At 43.2% G+C, this 24,124-nt stretch overlaps 2 protein-coding genes across 4 annotated transcripts in view; one reads left to right on the plus strand and one right to left on the minus strand.

Annotated features, from left to right (window-relative positions):
* The window catches only part of STXBP5 (syntaxin binding protein 5), a 933,640-nt gene that overhangs the window by 105,727 nt on the left and 803,789 nt on the right, over nt 1–24,124 (minus strand). For both annotated transcript variants that reach the window (XM_069235194.1, XM_069235193.1), the window contains one exon: nt 9,158–9,527. In XM_069235194.1, the coding sequence (XP_069091295.1) occupies nt 9,158–9,527 (370 nt within the window). The remainder of the gene's footprint in view (nt 1–9,157; nt 9,528–24,124) is intronic.
* LOC138296254 (uncharacterized) lies at nt 18,949–22,416 on the plus strand. Of its 2 annotated transcripts, none has more exons than XR_011203796.1 (2): nt 18,949–20,002; nt 22,061–22,416. XR_011203796.1 is itself a non-coding variant. In XM_069235192.1 (2 exons), exons 1-2 carry the CDS (start codon nt 20,408–20,410, stop codon nt 22,170–22,172), a joined length of 1,239 nt encoding a protein of 412 aa, XP_069091293.1. In that variant the 5' UTR covers nt 18,949–20,407; the 3' UTR covers nt 22,173–22,416. The 2 variants fall into 2 exon arrangements, 1 of the variants encoding a protein (XP_069091293.1); XM_069235192.1 differs by having other exon boundaries at nt 18,949–21,534.

Raw genomic sequence — 24,124 nt, forward strand, 5'->3', positions numbered from 1 at the left:
TCGGGAGACTTGGGGGAACGCTGGGCGGAAGGAAATTTGTGGCTCCTCTCAGATTCCAGAACTTTCCGTCACCGAAATGTGAGGAAAATGTGTTTTTTAGCCAAATTTTGAGGTTTGCAAAGGATTCTGGGTAACAGAACCTGGTCAGAGCCCCACAAGTCACCCCATCTTGGATTCCCCTAGGTCTCTAGTTTTAAAAAATGCACAGGTTTGGTAGGTTTCCCTAGGTGCTGGCTGAGCTAGGGGCCAAAATCTACAGGTAGGCACTTTGCAAAACACACCTCTGTTTTCTGTAAAAAACATGGGATGTGTCCACGTTGTGTTTTGGGGCATTTTCTGTCGCGGGCGCTAGGCCTACCCACACAAGTGAGGTATCATTTTTATCGGGAGACTTGGGGGAACATAGAATAGCAAAACAAGTGTTATTGCCCCTTGTGTTTCTCTACATTTTTTCCTTCCAAATGTAAGAGAGTGTGTAAAAAAGACATCTATTTGAGAAATGCCCTGTAATTCACATGCTAGTATGGGCACCCCGGAATTCAGAGATGTGCAAATAACCACTGCTCCTCTACACCTTATCTTGTGCCCATTTTGGAAATACAAAGGTTTTCTTGATAGCTATTTTTTACTCTCTATATTTCAGCAAATGAATTGCTGTATACCCGGTATAGAATGAAAACCCACTGCAGGGTGCAGGTCATTTATTGGCTCTGGGTACCTAGAGTTCTTGATGAACCTATAAGCCCTATGTATCCCCGCAACCAGAAGAGTCCAGCAGACGTAACGGTATATTGCTTTCAAAAATCTGACATTGAAGGAAAAAGTTACAGAGTAAAACGTAGAGAAAAATTGCAGATTTTTTCACCTCAATTTCAATATTTTTTTTTTTCAGTTGTTATTTTCTGTAGGAAACCCTTGTAGGATCTACAGAAATTACCCCTTGCTGAATTCAGAATTTTGACTACTTTTCAGAAATGTTTCGGTGTCTGGGATCCAGCATTGGTTTCACGCCCATTTCTGTCACTGACTGGAAGGAGGCTGAAAGCACAAAAAAATCGTAAAAATGGGGTATGTCCCAGTAAAATGCCAAAATTGTGTTGAAAAATTGGGTTTTCTGATTCAAGTCTGCCTGTTCCTGAAAGCTGGGAAGCTGGTGATTTCAGCACCGCAAACCCTTTGATGCTGCCATTTTCAGGGAAAAAACCATAAGCCTTCTTCTGCAGACCCTTTTTCCCATTTTCTTGAAAAAAACCGAAATTTTCACTGTATTTTGGCTAATTTCTTGGCCTCCTTCTGCGGAACCCACAAAGTCTGGGTACCTCTAGAATCCCTATGATGTTGGAAAAAAAGGACGCAAATTTGGCGTGGGTAGCTTATGTGAACAAAATGTTATGAGGGCCTAAGCGCGAACTGCCCAAATAGCCAAAAAAAGGTTCGGCACAGGAGGGGGAAAAGGCCTGGCAGCAAAGGGGTTAAGACATGTTGCACAGCAGTGCGGGCTGCTGTACAACATGACAAAGTGAAAAAAAGCACTATGATACAGCCATTGTTGATGCGTCACAGCGCTTTTCCAATATGTCTTGAAAATATTAAACCAAACCAAACAGCACCCTCATCTGCATAAGCTATGTGGCTTTATGGTTTTTTGTGGCAGGACGAGTGGGTTGGAAGTGGGGGGGGTGCATGGTAGGGGGGAGTGGAAACACAATGGACGTAGGTGCAAGCAGCATGGGGGAGGTGTGGTATAGGAGGGAGGGAGCAGCAACAGAATGGAGGGCAAGGAGTCCTGTCGGGGCAAGGAACATAAGAAAAGTTTGCGGGATTGAAGGAGCAGCAACACAACAGAGGGTGCTGGGATAGCGTGAGTGCAAGCAACACATGAGAGGTGTGGGGGGAGATAGAGGTAACAGCAACACAACGGAGAGCGGGTGGAGAGTGAGAGACAACAGCACGCAAGGTGGGAAAATGGAGGGACTGGAGACACATGCACTCATATACAGTGCATGTAAAAAAGTGTTACAAAGCACCTGCAGGAGCATGCGGCCAGTGGAAGAACACTGGCCGCAAAGACAGGAACCTGTACTTGGTCCATGATCCATGACAGAGACAAAAACCTGAAGACCCAACAGGAAGCAGGAGGAGGTCACCAGTAGCAAGCAAGCAAACAAGAGTGATGCGGAAGCCAATTGATGGTAAGTGTTAGCAAGTAAAGGACTCTAAGCCCATTTTAAGCTTGTTTTTGTTGACAAAAGATTTTGCCAACAGTGCATGCATACTGTGCAGGTGAAACCTGAAAGGGGCTTGCCAAATATTCACCGAACAAAAGCCAGAGGGGCAGTGGTCAGACCAAAGGGGAGCACAGAGAACTGAAAGTGCTCTTGGCTGACCTGGACCCATAGGTATCGTCTGTAGGACTGCAGAATGGGAATGTAGGAATAAGTGTTCTGGAAATCCAATGCCACCATCAAGTCTCCTGGATCCAGGGCACACAGAAATTGGGCCAGCGTGAGCATTTTGAACTTGTCAATCCGGAGGAAGAAGTTCAGAGGGCAAAGATCTAGGATGGGACAAATGTCTTCATCCTTCTTTTGCTCAATCAAATACTGGAAGTACCAACCAGTCATGATCTCTGGTACAGGTACCCCTTTCTATGGCTCCCTTCGTCAAGAGAGTTTGAATTTCTCTTGTGAGTATGGACAAGTGTTCCTTCAGAAGGTGTTGCAGTGTGGATGGTATAGCTGAGGGATTTGACAGAATGGAGCACTCACTGTTCGTATATGATGCTCCTCTGCCACGTGAGGTAGAAGGTGATGAGTTCTCCCACTGGGCAGCTGTGTGCTGCTGAGGGTAACGTCGGCCATTTTGAGACAACCGAGGGAGGGGGCGGCGGTGCCTTAGGTAGCACATTGTCCTTCGGTACCTGGATGCTGCCAGATTGATACCCGGCCAGTACATCAAAAGGACTAGGAGGCCTGTTGTGATGAGGCATGCACTGGTGATGTCTCTGCTGGTATACTCTGCTGAAACTTCAAAAGATGTGAATTTGCTGGGGATATTGCCAACAGGCAGAGGTAGGCCTAGAGACAGCACAGTGGCTTTTCTGCTTTTAAATGTTAATAAGGCCAAGTTCACCTTCACTTCAAACAGCTTACAGTCATTGAAGGGCATGTCCACAAAGAACTGTTTGACATCAGCGGAGAAGCCCGTGGACAGGCCAAGGCATGGTGTGGAAGCAGCACGCTGGTCCTAACTGCTCTATCCAATCAGTTGTTCCAAGTCCGAATGAATGGAGTACTTCACTGCTTCTCAGCCATCTGTTATAGGGAATTGCAGGGTTGGCTGGATGTCCTCTGGGACAGCTGGGAATATATCTGCTACTCTGTCCCACAACACATGTGAATACCTCCATAGGAGACAATTAGTACTGACCAATCTAAGTGCAAGTCTAGAGGAGGGAATTATATGTTTGGTGAACACCTACACAACTTTTGACTCTGTCAGGAGAGTTATAAGAAATGCATTGGAGTTAAAGCGACTAGTAGACGCTTGCACCACCAAGCTTTCCGGGGTGGTGTTTGGAAAAAGAAAGTCTGGATCCCCAGGAGCAAGTCTATGCAACCTTACCAGCTATTAACTGGGGGCAAAATCTTGGCTTCACCCAGGTGCCACCGGGATATCGATGAGGGCTTCATTGAAAAGAAGTAGAGGTTCTTGGCTCGTTTCACCTGGGTGCCACCCCAGTGTGCTGACATTTATCCTCTCCTTCCGTAGCTGGAAGGGTAAGATGTAAAACTTCTGCATCTCTCCTGATGATTGTGGCAAAAAAAGCGGGCTCCTCTGTTGCTATAAATTGATGAGAAGAGGAAGTCGAATATCTGGTGAAGTGTCCAACCCCTTAGCATCTTGGAGATCTAGAAATACGTTTTTCATTGTAAGGAGTGTTGTCACCATCATCATTGTAATTGTCAGCATGTGATTAGGAAGTTTCTGGATCCAAATAGAAGTACAGGCGTGTCCTTTGTTGGGGTATCTGAGCTTTGGAGTCAACAGAACTATCGGCTCCATTTCCTGAGTTGGCTCTGTAAGGGTTGGCATTGAGACTCTGGGTTCCTGTGTCAGTCACAGCATCACACAGTGCATGGGAGCTGTAGTCAGTGAAGCTGGGCTCTGGGAGGGGCAGGCCTTGAAGCATGGCCCAGTAGTGTAGTTCGCGTCTTGGACAGATCCACCAGCAGTAACCTGAAAGGAGGCCACCTCAGATCCTTAGCCCCGATGGTGCCCCCAGAAGGATCTGAGAAGGCACCAAATAGGTTGTCCAAGGCCAGTTTCAGTTCACCAGCTGTTGAGGTTATCGCCGATGGCCCAGAAAAGCCAAGGCACATCAGTGTCAGTTGTGGAATCTTTTCTAAATTAGGTGAATGACTCTGTGGCTTGAACACACATGGGATGTCACGAGACCCCCAATGATGGGAGGGGTGGGTCGAAAGAGATCCATGATTTGACCTCTTATGCTTCTTTGATTGTTCTGACTTACCTGAACTTTGTTGATGAACAGTCATTAGATTGGTTCCAAGATCAAAAGAATGTCCATGCCATTGACTTTGATCGAGGCCAAGCCTTCTTCGACTTCTTTCCAAGCTCTTTGACGGCAATATTGGCTTTGTGCTTGCAGATGGTTTCTTGTTTATCTTGTTGCACAATGCCAAGTTGTGCTTAGAATTGAGGCAGGAGAGACAAAGATCATGGATATCTTGTTACCAACATATGACAGCTGCAGGGAAGAAATTCTGTAAAACAGAACAGGGTTCGATGGAGCTTCAGGCCTGCGTCAGAAGGCGACTGAGGTGGTGCAGATATAATGGCCCGACGTCACATCTAATGAGGGATGGATCAGACATGGAGCTGCACAACACCACGTATGGCTGCGCAAGGGAATTGCTAGAAAAATTCTCTAGATCGAATCTGGCGGCTGGGGATAATTCACAAGGTGAGGAAGCAGTTAGAAAAAGAAAGAGCTTTAAAAGCGACCTCATATATGTTGAATTAGTAAAACATCTAGATGGGTTGATGCATCCACTGCAGTAAACAGTACCCAGCCAGTAAAACATTTCAAAACAGACACAAACTCTGAATTTCGTCTTTTGGAAATTAGACTGTTTCTATCATCAGTGAAAAAGCAATTTTGTATCGACATCTGCTGCGCACTATATCCACAACATTCGTTCTGTGTTCTTGATGTCTCTGGAGGCATCTCTGTGAGCAGGCTTCAGAGCTGCACAGTGAGTGCCCTTAACTCTCAGCCTGAGAACTGCATCAGAGTCATGCTAGCATTTTCTGCACTGGGTCAGCCATTTCTGGGTCAGATCTGAACTAACCTACAGATGCAAAAAATGTATTTTACACTGGCAAGCAATGAACATATTTTTACACCAGTCAAATGGTGTAAAAAAGGCAAGAGTCAGTAATATACTTGTAGAGAATTTATACACACATTTATAAACTTTGGTAGTACAAATAGTGCAGATCGATGCACAAATCTACATATCTGCTGCACATTGGATGTAACAAGTGCTTGGCAAGAAATTATAATTTGTTACTACAAACTGTAATAAATTGAGTTCTTGCCACCCTTTTTAGGTTGCGCGCGCAAGCAGTCCGGATTGTTGTAATCTATCTGTTGGCTTTTAACCACGCCCACTGCACGGCCATCACTATCACTCTTCCATGGGCTTGCCTTTCAAAAATCCTTTGTTACCATTGGTAAACGCTTTGCATTTGTCCCTCCTGGGGGCAGTTTTGTTACCGCCTTGGCAATCGACCCTGCTACATGGATAATTGTGAGTTTCACGATACATTTCACTGCGAGCAAACTCCTTTTTCCATTTGTGTTTCTCCTTCCCGCTTATGCTCATGGCGGCCGTAACGCTTTGAATCAGCTTGCCTATGTCAACTGGAAGAATGAATCCTAGGACAACATACGACTTTCACATCACTAACAAACTGAGGCTGTCCCTTGCATGGTCGAAATAAATTGTGTCTTGACAGCCTCTCTATGCACATACATTTCTATATGACTGACTAGAAAATATCTGTTAATGATTGTTAAGAAGCTAGTTAGGAAAAAGGCAGCATTGTGAGACGAACAAAGAAATAAATTACCAATAAAAGCCTCAGTGTAATGGAAAAAAAGGTTACCACTCTCAAAAGGAAATAACTAGAGTTCGCTATTTTAGCTACAATCTTAACGTTCCCCATGCTCATGAATTGCTGATGAACTCACACAATGTATCCTCTTACAAGTGCACACACACACTTCACATCCACCCATCCACAATGGCACTCACTCACATCCACTCATTCACAAGTGTGCACACATACTCACACCCATCCATTCAAACGCACTTTCATTCACAGTCATCCATTCACAAGTGCATATACTGACATCCACAATTCACAAGCACATGCAAGCACACATGCACTTATACACACCCATTCACATGCCTGCAAATACATATCCCTTCATACATACAAGCACATACACCCAAACATTACAAAAAGCACTTACCAGGCAGCAGCGGTAGAGGCAGGACTAGCGGGTGGTGAGAGGGGCAAGCAGAAAGCAGCGGAAGTAACTGGATGCTTCTGGAGAGAAGGAAAACTAGGAGAGCCTACTGTCTCCTTTAACTGGCTTACTTTTTCAGGGATCAACCAATGAGAGGAGGACTTTCCCTAACGCCTTTGCTGAACCCACCCCACTCTGTGACGAGGCATAATTGATAAGACATGGAGCCTTTGGCACTTTAGGGCTTAAACCTGATGCGCCCAATGCTGACTATTGGTGCGCTTCCTCTACTTCGAGAGGCAGGACCTCACAGGGCTTTCCTGGGCTAATGAGGTTTCTGCAACCAAGGCAGTGAAATCTTCAGCTTGTCCAAGCTTGGCTTAGTTTGCCAGGCAACTGTGCATTACTGCATGTAAAACACCAGGCTGCCAGAGCCTGACCTGGTCAGCGACTCAAACCAAACTCTGCCCAGCCTGACTGACATTCCTCATTCTTTGGAAAATAGAGAGGCAGAGTCTTGCGCTCATAATGATGGGCCGCCCCTGGACTAGACCCCTGCAGCGACACACTTCGGCATTCTATCAGTCAACCACTCACATTGCATACCTGCCAGCACCCTCACATCATCAAAGTCATCCCCTTGGGAAGGACCTGTCTTGACTGCATAGAGAGGACAGCCAATGGCGTGCCATCACATCTGGATGTCGCCAGTAGTGTCACTTAAGATTTCAACAGTTATGATATCAATGAGGTAAATTGTGATGGCATCTGTGATGTCATCAATGATGCCCTTATAATTACACACAAACGTGGCCCAAGGGTGCAGAGCAATTTACAGAAAAGCTATATTATATTATTCGTTTTTTTATTAGCAGTGACAGATTACGTGACTATCCCAGGATCACAGAAAGCTGAGCTGGTATCCCAGTTCCAAAGTCTGCAGCTCTGGCTGTTATGCCACATCTCCTCTCCAGTGATGACATGAGTGGTGTCACAGAATATAATGTTTCTGATGTCCTCTGTATCACAAGTGAGGCCATGAGCACTGTACTGGTTAGGGAGTTAACCGTGGGTAAGTAGCTTTAGTAGAAAATGTGTACGTTTTCAGGTTAGGATTATACACTTAGCATCCCCCAATTGAAGTTTACTAATGGAACCCCTGCTTTAAGTGGATAGACGGGAATAATAAACTGCAGTTTCTTCGGTGGATGTCATGCAATCTGTAGTGATGCACTTCAGCCATCCCTTATGCTCACTATTTACAGCCGAGGACATTACATAGGACACCGCCTTGAGATTTCCCCTATAGATGGTGCATTCACTGCAGTCATTATTTATTGTTCAAATGGCATAGGATACAACCTATTGCAAAACCCTATGTGTGCTTCATCCTCGGCAGCCATTATGTACAGGCTGTGGGCTGCAGCCCCATCCACAATGCCTATGACACAGCCTATTGCTTTACTTTGTTATTGGTGCATTCTCTATTGTTAGGTTGTGCCTACCAGACAGAGCAAGCTGTCTTGAGGCAAAAAGGCCTACTGACAGATTACAATATGTGTAGAGCCCGCCTGGAAAAGTCAACCGTCCCCAAAGGAGAGACCTATTGGCTTTGTCAAAGCATGTTTATTCAATGTCATAAATAGCCATTCCTACACCTAATTTCATAAAAACCTCCTCTACAACTTCTCGAAGACAAACTGTACTGTTATGTGCTGTACTCTTGTACAGTTTTTATTTTCTTTAGAAATATGAACCAGCGCTATGCTACCTGACAGTGACGGAGGTCTAAATTAACTATTATTATTCAAGTGGGTCAAAACAAACCAAGTTTTTAGCATTTTGTGGAACTTCAAGAGCGAATCACAAGCCCTCAAGTCAGGAGGGAGGGAGGGAATCCCAAAGTTTTGGGCCTAGAAAGGAGAATAATCTCCCTCCCTGCTGGCCTTCTTGATTTTAGGAATTAAAGCAAGGTCCAGATTGCTTGAACACGAAGGCTGATTAGGAATATAGGGTAATACTAATGGCCTGAGGCATTTCCAACCTTTCGGACCCGAGTTGGGTAGGCATTTGTAGACATAACACAGTACTTTGAACTGAATGCAGCACTCAATTGGGAGTCAATGGATGTCGCGAGGCATACAAACAGTAGTGTGGAACTTCGGAGGATGAAGAAGCAACCTAGCTGCTGCATTTTGCACCACCTGCAAACACCTGATAAAGCTTTTCTTAGCACCTAGATAGAGGATGTTTCCATAGTCTAGCCCTGATAAAACTAAAGACATAATCAGCTATGTGTATAGTGGTAAAATAACCTCCTTGGGGATCGGTCCTCAATATGACACCTCAATGTATTTGGCGTTCTGGTACATTAAGGTAATGAAACAGGTACATTAAATCTATGTCTCTAAGAGTTGAATTTTAATCTACATTCTAATTTAATAATAGACAAACTTTGTTAATCTATAATAGCATTTGTTTAACACTAATGTACTATTCACACATTTAAATTGCAAAAACACTCATTTCACGGGTAAACGGTTACTTTAGAAGGTCCTTTTGTTTCTGAGCACGTATAAGTTTAGAAGGACTTACCTGAAAGCCATAATATGTCCATTGGCACAGAAACATGCAAGGCAGAGACTGTTACTCATGGTCACTATATCTCCACGAAGAACAAATGAGGTTTCAGTGATATTGTGCTTGTGAATACAGTTCTGGGAGGGCAGTGCAATAACCTTTGCTTGCTTCTCTGAACATATCACTGCATATTGGTTTTCACTAATTTCCTGAGAAGAGGACGGGGAAACTGAAACTGGCCGTCTCTTTTTCGTATTATCTCCCTTTTCTTTGTCTTCAGGAACATTGGGTTCTCGCCATGATTCGAAGGCTGGTGGGACTAAAATTCCTACAGAGTCCAGGAACGCCATTCGCAAGATTGCCCCTTTTAGCCTCAATATGGTTCCTGCAAGATTAATGGAAAACAATACTGAAAGGCTGAAGGAACAATAAATGAATTATAAGATTTGCAAGAGGGAACAACAAGGTTGCACAATCTACCTTGGTTCATGTGCATAAAGAAATATCACTCTGCTAAATTAGCTTGAGCAATCCAGTAAAACGAGTAGCAATCCAGTGCTTCAAGACCCATATAACAAGATACATTCAGATGCTGATGTGCTTTAAAAAATCGGAAACTAAGCAAATATTACGTTATTCTAATGTATTGTGTCAAAAGAGTTACACAATTTCTAATCTATTAATTTGAGCTGTGACACTCCCCCCACAGTCACACTAGGTTGAAACCCCACAAGGATAACCCATCCAACAGAACATTAGCGCAAAAGAGAAGCTAGAGACTTGAATACATGTTCCAGCTGAGCTCCACAATAACCTCACATAGAAATTCACACCACGCAAAGGCAAACGTCTCCTTAAGATATTATTAGTTCACACTTTGTTCCAAGTACATAACCACAGAGAGACGCTGAGAAATGCAAACATCAACAATTTGAAAAGCAACATTTACGATAATGAGATTTACGGGCCAAACCAAGCTTCTGTACATGTTGTAAAAGCATTAACTATTTACCATTTACAAATTGTGAAAGGAAAAATTTCTGAAAAGGGAAGAATTGCTGAAAAATGAAAAAAGCAACACTAGAAGACGTTACTTACCTTGGTAGGGTTTTCTGTCAAATACTGTGCCTTGCCGTGCATTACTCATCTAAAAATGATGTTAGACAGAGACGATTTCGCAGTTTGTACCTTTATAGAAATGCCACATCCCTTCTGGGAATGGCAGTTTGAGAGTTTCAGTAAATTTTTCCAAGTTATCAGCAGGGTGGTTTTCACTAGCATTGTTTTCACATTGGCTTTTAGGAGCAGGTTAAGGAGGCAGAGACGATTTCGCAGTTTGTGGTTTTCAGGCGGGTAGATCCCGCCTGAAAACCACCCTGCTGATAACTTGGAAAAATTCACGGAAACTCTCAAACTGCCATTCCCAGAAGGGATGTGGCATTTCTATAAAGGTACAAACTGCGAAATCGTCTCTGCCTACTTAACCTGCTCCTAAAAGCCAATGTGAAAACAATGGTAGTATAAATGCTATACACAAGAAGAAATGTTACCAAAGGACCAATATATCATCAGACAAATAGAGATGGTGTGGAGAAAAGCATTCCCGAAGGTAAAAAGCTTGTTCTTCTTCCCACGGATTCCTCTTCTACAAAGATCAACAAAACAGTAACATACGAAGGAGATCGATTCTGGCTACTACATACATGCATACCAAGCTAACCCATCAAAAAAAAAAATCCTCAAATTAAAATCCAAGCAAGGTCTCGGACAAATAATAGGTGTAACCATTTTGCCATCTAGCAATCATCAGGCACATAAATCTCTCTGAAATATTCGGCTCCTGTTGAGTGCAGACTTATGAGGACTTGATGGTCCTGTTTTGCCAGCCAAACACATCCCTATACAAACTGCAATCCGCCTGGATATATTTTCCTTTATTAATTCTTGATCTTTCTTTGTACACGTCGTGAATGACATCACGTGTTTTACAGTTCTCCCATTTTGTACTATGCGATTCCGCTGGCTTTAGAACTATCTACTTTACCACTGTTAAACAGTGATATAGTTCCGTATTTCCCCCTCAAACAGGTGCTGCACACTGAAATTCTCTATTTGTTCATACACGCATTCAAACACCCATACACACACGCATACATACTTACATTCACACACGCAGACAACACCCACACGCAGACAACACCCACTCACACACAACACCCCCCCCTTCCTCCCCTGTCAGACGATCGACTTACCTTGTCTGACGATGATGTCGTCCACCAGGGAACGGGAACACGCGCTTCCACCGCCAGCAGCACCCCGCCACCAGGACACCGCCACGCCGTATTACTGCTTGTAACAGGGCAGGCAGAGTCCTTTTGGCGTGGCAGCGGAAGCGCCTCTGCGCTGCCTACTCCCAGCACGACTGCTGGAGAATTTCTGCCCAAAGTGTAGCGGAAATCCTTTAGTACTGGTAATATGGCAGTATTCTGACACCCACGGTTTCGGCGGTCTTTGTAAAAGACTGCCGAAGTCATAATGAGGGCCTGAATCTTTAACTGGTAGAAATCTACTTGGGGGCAGCCAACCTATGCTTCATTGCAGTCAACCAGGAACTGTTGTTTTTCAGGGTTATGAATTTTAGATTGCTGTTTTCTGGACTTCAAAATTATTGGTACTGCTTAAACTTACATTAATTAAATATTGAATTCAAAATCAACCCCTTAGCTGCTGGTCCTTCTCCCCCAAACCCCCCCACCCACAGTGCTGAGCCCTTTTTTGGCTACTTGGGGTAGTTTGCGCTCAGGCCTTCATAACTTTTTGTCCACATAAGCTATCCACGCTAAATTTGCATCCTTTTTTCCCAACATCCTAAGGATTCGAAAGGTACAGAGGAAAGCATGCAGTTTTTTCCCCTGAAAATGGCATCAACAAAGGGTTTCCGGTGATAAAATAACCATCTTCCCAGCTTTCAGGAACAGGCAGACTTGAATAAGAAAACCACATTTTTCAACACAATTTTGGCATTTTACTGGGACATACCCCATTTTTACTATTTTTGTGCTTTTAGCCTCATTCCAGTTAGTGCCAAAACTGGGTATGAAACCAATGCTGGATCCAGGACAGCTAAACTTAATTTAGTAAGGGGTCATTTGTGTAGATCCTTCAAGGTTTTCCTATAGAAAATAACAGCTGAAATAAAAAAATATTGAAATTGAGGTGAAAAAACAGCACTTTTTCTCCACATTTTACTCTGTAACTGTTTCCTGCGATGTCATAAGTAATATACCATTACGTCTGCTGGATTCTTCTGGTTCCGGGGATATATAGGGTTTGTAGGTTTATCAAGAACCCTAGGTACCCAGAGACAATAAAGGAGTCGCACCTTGCAATGGGTTTTCATTATATACTGGATGTATAGCAATTTATTTGGTGAAATATAAAGATTGAAAAATAGGTATCAAGGAAACCGCTATATTTCCAAAATGGGCACAAGATAAGGTGTTGAGAAGCAGTGGTTCTTTGCACATCTCTGAGTTCTGGGGTGCCCATACTAGCATTTGAATTACAGGGCAATTCTCAAATAGACGTCTTTTTTACACACTGTCTTACATTTGGAAGGAATAAATGTAGAGAAAGACAAGGGGTAATAACACTTGTTCTGCTATTCTGTGTTCCCCAAAGTCTTCCGATAAAAATTGTACCTCACTTGCGTGGGTAGGCTTAATGCCTGCAACAGGAAACGCAACATGGACACATCACATTTTTACATTGAAATCGGATGTGTTTTTTTTAAATGCCTATCTGTGGATTTTGGCCTCTAGCTCAGCCGGCACCTAGGGATACCTACCAAACCTGTGCATGTTTGAAAACTAGACACCAGGAGGAATCCAGGATGGGGTGACTTTTGGGGCTCTCATCAGGTTCTGTTACCCAGAATCCTTTGCAAACCTCAAAATCTGGCAAAAAAGAAAAACACTTTTCCCTCAGATTTCGGTGCTGCAAAGTGCTGCAAACTGCCTTCCACCCGGCATTCCCCCAAGTCTCCTGATAAAAATGGTACCTCACTTGTGTGAGGAAGCCTAGTGCCCATGACAGTAAATGCCTCAAAACACAACGTGGACACATCACATTTTTTCGAAGAAAACTGATGTGTTTTTTCCAAAGTGCCTAGTTGTGGATTTTTGCCTCTAGCTCAGCCGGCACCTGGGGAAACCTAGCAAACCAGCGCATTTTTTAAAACTAGACACCTAGGGGAATCCAAGATGGGGTGACTTGTGGGGATCTGACCAGGTTCTGTTGCCCAGAATCCTTTGCAAACCTCAAAATTTGACCCAAAAAACACTTTTTCCTCTCATTTCGGTGACAGAAGGTTCTGGAATCTGAGAGGAGCCACAAATTTCCTTCCACCCAGCGTTCCCCCAAGTCTCCCGATAAAAATGGTACCTCACTTGTGTGGGTAGGCCTAGCGCCCACGAAAAGAAATGGCCCAAAACACTATCTGGACACATCAAAATTATCAAATACAAAACTATCTGTTTTTGCAGGGGGGCACCTACGTTTTTGGTCCTGGGCTCAGCAGCCTTCTAGGGAAACCTACCAAACCCAGACATTTCTGAAAACTAGACACCCGAGGGAGTCCAGTGAGGTGTGACTTGCGTGGATCCCCCAATGTTTTCTTACCCAGAATCCTCAGCAAACCTCAAATTTAGCTAACAAATCAAATTGTTCCCACATTTCTGTGTGGGATCACCGCACAGGGACACATTTAATACCACCCAATGTTCCCCTCAGTCTCCCGGTAAAAATTATACCTCATTTGTGTAGGTGGGCCAAGTGCTTGTGAAAGGGAAGAGCCAAAAACATGTCGATATTGAGGGGGAACAAAGGGGGTCTAAAAGGGCAGTTTCCCCAAAAAACATTTTTAGGCTGACAAGTGCAGCAGAAGTTTTATCGGTATAGATGAGACAATGCTGGGTGGTAGGAATTTTGTGGATTCCTGCAGATTCCGGAAGGTTCCATCACAAAAACGTGGGAAAAATGTGTGATTTCCAGCAAAGTTGGAGGTTTGCAGGGGATTGTGGGTACAAAAATGGTGCGGGGTGCATGTGAAACACACCGCCCTGGAATCACCCAGATGTTTAGTTTTCAGATGTGTCTAGGTCTTGTGGATTTTTCTACATGGCAGCGTCCCAAAGTCCATAAAGTGCAGCCCTCACCATTCCAAGTGGGACGATTTTGAGAGTAAGCCAAGTTCTCATGGCCCAAATGTAAAAGTAAAACCCAATATAATCAAATGTCTTCTTGCTTGCTGTGGGATAAAATGTTTTAAAGTGCAGGGGAGAGCTGAAAGACTGTTACCCCCTTCAGTTGAGGTGGGGGCGTAACCAGGCCCATACTGGATGGTAACCCCCACCCCAATATATATATATATTTTTTTAAAGTTCCCTGGCATCTAGTAGACTTTCTGCCCCCCTGGGGTGTGGATCAGGGGTAATTGCCTCATCTCCCCACTAGTGGGCAGGACAACTGTGGCCCCATTTATTTAGGGTGGGGGTACGGCCATACCCCCACCCTCTTATTTTTGGAAAAAAACTTCCCTGGTCTCTGGTGGGCTTTCTGCCCCCCTCTTGGGGCAGATGGGCCTTCCAAAAATAGGCCCATCTACCCCCAATGGGGGGCATATATGGCCAACAGTAATGTGCCCTCATGGGGAGCGACCCTTACCCAAGGGGCTGCCTCCCTAAAGAAAACATACGCATACACACACACCAAACCCTGGTGTCTAAGTGGTTGTCTGCCCCCATGGGGGCAGATTGGCCTAACAAAAATTGGCCGATCTGTCCCCAAGGGGGGCAGAAATGGTCTAAATACAATTTGCCCCCCAGGGGAGCGACCCTTGCCTAATAGGTCGCTCCCCATCTCTAAAAAAACAAAAAACAAAAAAAAAATACCCAAAAAAAATTTGCCCTCGTGCCTAGAGGTTTCTGTCCCCCGGGGGGCAGATCAGCCTAATAACAATAGGCCGATCTGCCCCCAGGGGAGGGCAGAAATGGCGTAAAATGAATTTGCCCTCCACCCCCCCACGGGGAGCGACTCTTGCCTACAGGGTCGCTCCCCTTGCGTGACATTGGCGCAAAAAAAAAGATCCCCGGTGCCTAGTTGACCTAAAATCGGCCGAATGGCCTAAATACAATTTGCTCCTCCAGGGGAGCGGCCCTTGCCTAATGGGTCACTCACATCTGTAAAACAACAACAACAACAACAAAATCCCCGGTGCCTAGTGGTTTCTGCCCCCTTGGGGACAGATCGGCCTAATTAAAATAGGCTGATCTGCCCCCCAGGGGGGCAGAAATGGGCTAAAATAAATTTGCCCCACAGGGGAACGACCCTTGCCTAAGGGGTCGCTCCCCTTGCGTTAAATTCATGAAGAAAAAAAAAAAACTCCCTGGTGTCTAGTGGTTTCTGTCCCCCTTGGGGGCAGATTGGCCTATTTTTATGAGGCCAATCTGCCCCCACGGGGGGCAGAAATGGTCTAAATATAATTTGCCCCCTAGGGAAGCGACCCTTGCCTAAGGGGTCGCTCCCCACCTCTAAAACAACAAAAACAAAACAAAAAAATGATCCCTGGTGTCTAGAGGTTTCTGCCCCCGGGTGGAGCAGAAAAGGCCTTAAAAAAAAAAAATGACCCCTCTGGGAGCGACCCTTGCCCAAGGGGTCGCTCCCTCATGCCAATCTCCTAAAAAAATGTAAATCCCTGGTGCCTAGTAGGTGTTTTAGCAGCCGGATTGCTTGCAATCCGGCTGCTAAAACACTCAGAGAGACTTCAAAGGGAAGGAAATTAATTTCATTCCCTTTGAAGCCTCTCCGGCCTCCTCCACGTGATCGGAAGAGAAATGCTTTGCATTTCTCTTCAGATCGCGCTGCAAGCTGAGCTTCCAGTGTGATGTGAGGAGGCTTCTGTGATTGTCAGCACGCGATCGCACGCTGATGTCACAGGGAGGGAGGGGGGGTCGGGTTGAAAGGGGAAGGGCTTCCCCTTCCATCCCTTCCTTGGGGGGGGTGGGGGAGAACCCCACAGAAGGTGCGCTAGCGCTCCCTCTGGGCTCTGTGCCCAGGACGTAATGGTTACGTCCTGGGCACACGAGCACTGTGCCTCAGGACGTAACCATAGCGTCCTGGGCACAGAAGGTGTTATAATAAAACTCCTTATTACATTAAGATTTAATTGCAAAAACTTAAACTATTTGATAATAAACTTAAAAATATGTACTATTTTTTATAAATTATTTTTAGTATTAAATTATATTTATTTATACTTTTACATATTTTAAATAGAATAATTTAATTTAACATTATTTCCTATGGGGCTTTATTTTAAATTCTTATCACTATTATTTTCTATGGGAGGGTGCTGCACTACCGGGGTTGGCCACATGTGGTAGTAGACTTACTGTTTTTTTTCGTAGTTACTTACATTTGTAAGTTAGGCTTCAGACCCCCACCCCCATTAGATGGGATGGAGGCAAGTAAGTTACACTTTTTGAGTAACTTTACACTCGAATTTTGTGAATAGCAAAAAGTGGTAAAGTTACTCAGAAGTGTAAGAGTAAAATTACTCATGCACATTTACTCATATGTGTAAGCTGTCATTGTAAATAGCCTTGATAGTGTTCATCCAGAGGGGCAATTACCCAATATATTCTCTTATTTATAAGGGTGAGTAAGTGGAAACAAGGGAGGCAACACAATTTTTGTGTCAAATGAAACTTTGATACTAGTTTTGGTCAATATGAACGTGTATCTCTCTATATCACTTTATCACCCCGGAAAAGCAGTATAGGAAGATTTAACTGGTCTTGAAAGTCGACCAAACTGTTTAGAGAAGTAACGGCTGTGAAAAAATCAGTTTTTAGCATTTAGAACCTAAGTGGACAAAAAATACAAAGTAATACATCAATAAAGTCAGTTTTACATTCAAATGACAAATGAGAGAAACAAGTGCGGAGAAAACTTGATTACTAGATCATTTAGAAACCACCAGATCCTGGGTATCTGGAGGATACAGTCTTGTTGCTGTGAAAGCAGGAATACAGCTACAGACGCCAAATACTCTTTTCTGTATCCACACTAAGCCCTTTCGTTGCCATGTAGAAGGAAAATTCTAGAACACAAGAAACATCAACTCTATATGTTCTTCCAAGGCACGCAACTCCAGAAATCTTTCCCACCTGCAATGGAATAGGCAGAAAAGTATCTGGCTACTCTAACAGCCGTCATATTGTCAGAGACGACTGCCCTAGGAGGGTACCTCTGTCACCGCCCAGGCCTGAACATAATGCATCAGCAAGTTTTGGAGAATGATTCCCTCCCTTTCCTATAAAAAAGTGTAATGAAGGATGAATCACCATGGGAGTCCAGTCATCACAGAACCGAAATCTGCTAGCCCAAGCCATCCCTAAAAGAGGAGCACACAAGTGCAACTTACACAGTTGTCGACTATGGCAGGTCTCCCCCAGTGAGACAAAATCTAATCTTAGGTACCATTTCATGATACATCTCCTACTCATGATGCCATCTGCTCTGGTGTTAAATGCTGATATATATTCTCTGAGCTGCAAAATTGAGCAGCTGATGGAAAGACTTTGTGGTCCAATTTCCAAGCCACATCATCACTGCCTAATTAGACAAATTGCTAGAACCTAATCCTCTTCTTCCTCATATAGTGCATCACCTTCATGTTGTCTGCAAGAAACTGCTTGTTCCAGTGAGAAGGGGAAACAGCACCCAGGTGAAGCCAAAAGGCTCTCAACTCCAAATATCTGATACGAGCTACAGACTCACTCCAAACCTTTTTAAGAAACAAACTGCCCAGCTGTGCCCAACACAAAAGAAAAAGTATTTGTAACAAGAGCTACATTCCAGACACTTGTTGGAAGAATTTTGGGGAGAAGGGGACTTTCTTTGATATGTGGTGTTCATGTAGCCCTATTCAGGCATAGTGTAAAGAAATCTTGACCCATATTAGAAATGGAATGGGCTTCACGCTCCCCTTGAACTTTCTACTCATTCTGTTGGGTGACCCCACTTAAGGCAACATATATCCCCAAACCACACTAACTGGTAAACTCATCACACCTTCATTGATTGCTGCATACCTGGTCTTTGTGCAGTCTGGAAACAGTCGATCACCCCACTCATGCATGTTTAGTGGTGCAAAATCTGGATTATCTATGCCCTTGAGAGGCAGACAGAGCTGGTGCACAATAGAATGGGCAATCTGAATCAACTTGACTGCCTTTCAAAACTTTAACGAAACAGGACTGGTTGTTTAAAACAACTCACACATACTTCCCTGAGCTGGTCCATAAGGAGGATCTCCATGTATTGTCTTTGTCCCCTAATAACTACTCTGATCACAATACTCCGGATTAACCATGCCCGCACCAACATCTTATTGCAGATCTGTGATACATTCATTTTGTTTAGCTAACAGAAGAGTCTGCCATGCTATGTAACACTGTCTACATACGCTTATTCCATTGCTGCAACAGAGATAAGTTAAAAAATAGTGGTTAAAAAACAAAAAGAATGTGTCAGCATCACAAATTGTCCTACTAAATTGATTCCGCAAATAAATGCATAGCAAGGCGGAGACCATCAGCAATACTAAAGAGGTTATTGCGTGCACCATGAACAAAGAAGTGACTGCCTGAAAGACAAGTAAAATCTGAAAAGGCATAGTGCACAGAGAACGCTGTACACCTTTTTCTGCGGAGGAAAATAATTCCCTTGGACGGCACTGTCCTGCTATTTGATGGAGTTTTGTTTTGACCAATGACTTTGTGTTTCACCACTGCGCATATTAGTTGCTCAATGTTCACCAGTAGCACATGGTATGTTTTGTTCAGTTGAGCCGCCTATTGGCTTTGACATGGCATTAGCCATTACTTTCTGTATTCAGTTTAGCCGTCTATGGGCTTTGACATTGCATTAGTCATTACATTCTGTATTCTGCCTATTGGCTTTGACATGCTGTATCCAGTCTAGCCGCCTATTGGCTTTGACATTGCATGCCTATTGACTTTGACATGATGTATTCCTATTGACTTTGACATGCTATTAGATATTCTGCCTATGGGCTTTGACATGATATTATATATTACATTTTGTATTCAGCTCCGCTGCCTATTGGCTTTGACATGATATCATATATTACACTTTGTATTCAGCTTAACTGCCTTTTGGCTTTGACATGATATTATACATTGCATTTTGTATTCAGCTCAGCTGTCTATGGGCTTTGACATGATATAAGACATTGCATTTTGTATTCAGCTTAGATGCCTATTGGCTTTGACATGACACTAGACATTGCATTTGATATTTAGGTTAGCTGCCTATTGCCTTTAACATGACATTGCATTTGATATTTAGGTTAGCTGCCCATTGCCTTTAACGTGGAGTTAGACATTGCAGTTGAGAATAGTTCTGTATTTTTCCAAGCTGTGTTTTTGCACCAGAGAACCAAGATGTTTTGCTCTCACAGTAGACTAGACCTGATAAGAGAGAGTACATGGGCGTTGTTTCTCTTCCCTTGAGCTTGGGAACAGGAGTAGTCTTGGAGACCTGGCCAGTCTCCAAAAGGCTTGCTCAGTTTCCCAGGTCTGAGAGGAGGGGGCACACCTTTGTAACGAATGTAACAGGCTGCAGAGAGTCAGATTCGAATCTGCCGGACCTCGTGCTGGAGCTTGGCGCCAGTTGCCAGCATCCCGTGTGGGTAGATGACACTCTTTCTCGCGGCTGACAGGGGTCTCAGCTTGCAGACCTTAGAAAGATGTAGCTGTAAATAGTTCCTACACGGTGAAGTATTTGTTTTGCTTTGCATTCAATATCTTATAAATATAACCTGCTGTGTATATTGCAAACTGATATATTTTGTTTGATTAACGCGGACTTGAAAGCTACTAATTCGTCATTCATTCATAAACATTGTGGTTGGGGAAGAATAAAATAACAATAAAAGTCTTCTTTGACCTCAGAAGTGCATTTCTGTTGTGTTATGTTAGTGCTTAGAAACTAAATAAGAGGAAAGCACTACAATTGGTACCTGGAGTCGTGGGGTCGGTCATTAAGAGGTGATTAAAAGGGGTTTGACGAGTTAGTAGATTTCTAAGTGCACACTTTAAAAGTGTAATTGTTTTTTTGTTGTTTGGAGAATTACAGAAATTGTTTTCTGTTTGGAGAATCACAGTAGCACGGCAGACCATGTCTGAGAATACATGTGTTGATGAACTGCCTGATGGTGCTAAGAAAAACTGTGAATTGTTTTCTGTTTGGGGAATTACAGAAGAAAATGCATGTGTAGCTAAAAGACCTGATAATGCTTTGAGAAATAATTCCCGTTGTATATATGTAGAAAACGTGTGTTTTGGAAGTAATGATGACAGAAAGGTCTGGATACCTTTATCTGCTTACAGAGAAATGCAGGAGAAATGTAGGAAGTTGGAACATGAAAATAGGAATTTACGTGAGCAAATTAGCCAGGATACGATAATTCAAAATAATGCTGAAAGTTATAAAAGGGCTGTTTTTGAAGAATCTTTCTTGTCCCATTCCAGTAATGAGGGGGTTAAGACAGCTCCGAGCTGCACTGAGTTTCCGTGTGAGCCAGGGTTTTTGGCAGCCAAAGTGCATTCCTTAATTGATAACACGGACGACGAGTTACCGTTGCAAAATGCACAAGTAAAACGAAGGATTTTAGAGCAAGACACCCCGAGTTTCATTAGCTTGTTTGATTTTTGGAAAAAGAATAGCCCTCATTTGAGAGAAATCCTAACACTTTTGTACATGGTCACTGTGAAAAATAATATGCAGCTGCGCGCTTGGGATTTGGCAAATGAAATAATGCAGACTTTAGGTTTCTGCGCAGTGCAAGAAGGAAAAACTGATGTACATTTAAATCATGAACAAGAAAAGAAAATAGGGCCCCTAGCTAGAATCATACAATGGATCTGGTACTTGCAAGACAGGGCTAGAGTACCACAGATAAAAGAATTACCAATGAAGTTGTGTGCACCATTTGAATTCGTGTCCACTGAAGATAAAAAGCATGTTTGTTTTACTAATGATTCATTGACTGAAATGTTGCTTTCTGGCACAGTAGAAGAAACAGCGTTGTATAATGTGTGTCAGATTTTAAAGCAAGAGCTACGTGAGATGTGTCATTTTTATGCTGATTTTTGGTTCTTTGATAATGTTTTAGCACCTAACTGGTTCAATTACCTTGCAGATGTTAATGAGAAAAATGCAGAGAGAGAAGTGTTCACCCAGAATTCTGCCTTAGTGGGGATGGCTATGTGGGTGCCCCAGAAATGTAAAAAGGCCACTTACAGGTGGGCAGAGATGAGAGAGATGCACATTCCCCTAGATTTGATAAAAACTGTGCAGCACGCACAAAAGCAATCTGTCATGCAAGCAGTCACAGAGCAGTTGGGGAGAGGAAAGTTGCCAGAACAGAAATGGCAAATTGATCAGGTTTTAGGGAGAGTGATTGCTGCAAATTACCAAGGAAAAATCGAAATTATGCTGATACCTAGAAAAGAATCTGATTTATTCATACAAATTGGAGACAGAATGGCCCAAATTGGCAAAAATGCAGTGAATGGAGGCTTGGTAAAGAAGGAGTCTGCCCCAGCCCTTCTGACAGTGCAAGAAAAGGGAAGCTGTGGCGCAGCAGATAAAAACCTCAGTACTGATGTGTGGGCTGACGCCCCAAGTTACCCTCCAGAACCTACAGAAAATATAACAAAGGGCCTCAAAAACGTCCTGCTGATTATAAAACAGGGAAAGAAAGAGGAAGGGTGCAGTTTAAATGAAAAATGTTATTTGCAAGAAAAGTCATACTTGTTTCTTTTGCAGATCCGACCACGTTTCGCCACTGTCCCTGAGTGTGCTGCGTGGTCCCCCTTCCGGTGTGTGCGTGTGGGGTCGGGGAAGGGACCGAATCCCCAACCTGAACCTGGCTGAGTAAAGTGCCAGCACCATGGATCCATTTTGCGCAAACTGCGCCTTCAGTTCAAGTTCAACTTGTTTGCTGTGTTTTTTTTTTTTTTTTTTTCCCCTCTCGTATGGAACTCTGACTTTTGCTTACCTTCCAGAAAACCTTTCAGGTGGACCGTGCACCTTTACATGAGCAGAACTCATGCCACATCAAATTGCTAACACTGTTGAATTAGAGACTCATTCAGAAAAAAAAAAAAAAAAAAATTGCCCAGTCTTTTCTATGTAGATGTATCTGATGTGAAAGGTTATGAGATCAATGTGTTAATTCACTTCTATTGCTTTACAGGGATTGCTTTGATCATTGAAATTTGATTTGCTGATAATGTTTTTTTGTTTGTTTGAAATATGAGATATGTGAAACAAAAATTCATTGGTCAAAGGGCGGAATGTCCTGCTATTTGATGGAGTTTTGTTTTGACCAATGACTTTGTGTTTCACCACTGCGCATATTAGTTGCTCAATGTTCACCAGTAGCACATGGTATGTTTTGTTCAGTTGAGCCGCCTATTGGCTTTGACATGGCATTAGCCATTACTTTCTGTATTCAGTTTAGCCGTCTATGGGCTTTGACATTGCATTAGTCATTACATTCTGTATTCTGCCTATTGGCTTTGACATGCTGTATCCAGTCTAGCCGCCTATTGGCTTTGACATTGCATGCCTATTGACTTTGACATGATGTATTCCTATTGACTTTGACATGCTATTAGATATTCTGCCTATGGGCTTTGACATGATATTATATATTACATTTTGTATTCAGCTCCGCTGCCTATTGGCTTTGACATGATATCATATATTACACTTTGTATTCAGCTTAACTGCCTTTTGGCTTTGACATGATATTATACATTGCATTTTGTATTCAGCTCAGCTGTCTATGGGCTTTGACATGATATAAGACATTGCATTTTGTATTCAGCTTAGATGCCTATTGGCTTTGACATGACACTAGACATTGCATTTGATATTTAGGTTAGCTGCCTATTGCCTTTAACATGACATTGCATTTGATATTTAGGTTAGCTGCCCATTGCCTTTAACGTGGAGTTAGACATTGCAGTTGAGAATAGTTCTGTATTTTTCCAAGCTGTGTTTTTGCACCAGAGAACCAAGATGTTTTGCTCTCACAGTAGACTAGACCTGATAAGAGAGAGTACATGGGCGTTGTTTCTCTTCCCTTGAGCTTGGGAACAGGAGTAGTCTTGGAGACCTGGCCAGTCTCCAAAAGGCTTGCTCAGTTTCCCAGGTCTGAGAGGAGGGGGCACACCTTTGTAACGAATGTAACAGGCTGCAGAGAGTCAGATTCGAATCTGCCGGACCTCGTGCTGGAGCTTGGCGCCAGTTGCCAGCATCCCGTGTGGGTAGATGACACTCTTTCTCGCGGCTGACAGGGGTCTCAGCTTGCAGACCTTAGAAAGATGTAGCTGTAAATAGTTCCTACACGGTGAAGTATTTGTTTTGCTTTGCATTCAATATCTTATAAATATAACCTGCTGTGTATATTGCAAACTGATATATTTTGTTTGATTAACGCGGACTTGAAAGCTACTAATTCGTCATTCATTCATAAACATTGTGGTTGGGGAAGAATAAAATAACAATAAAAGTCTTCTTTGACCTCAGAAGTGCATTTCTGTTGTGTTATGTTAGTGCTTAGAAACTAAATAAGAGGAAAGCACTACAGGCACTGAGAAGTGCTTTGTTGAATCTAGTTGCTCGTCTAAATTCAATGGTCTAATACTTTTACCAAAAAGTAAAACATGTTAAAGAGGTCATCCGTGATCTGCAGTTGGCTTGCTGGTATAAAAGAGAAGTCAAATGTCTCAAAGTCACCAGCCAGTCATCTATATTCAGTGTACGTTGGTACAGCATACATCAGTAGCCACCAGTTTGGTGATCACATTTAAAAAATGTTGT

Source organism: Pleurodeles waltl, chromosome 5, assembly GCF_031143425.1.
Source record: "Pleurodeles waltl isolate 20211129_DDA chromosome 5, aPleWal1.hap1.20221129, whole genome shotgun sequence".
NCBI classification, from domain to species: domain Eukaryota; kingdom Metazoa; phylum Chordata; class Amphibia; order Caudata; family Salamandridae; genus Pleurodeles; species Pleurodeles waltl.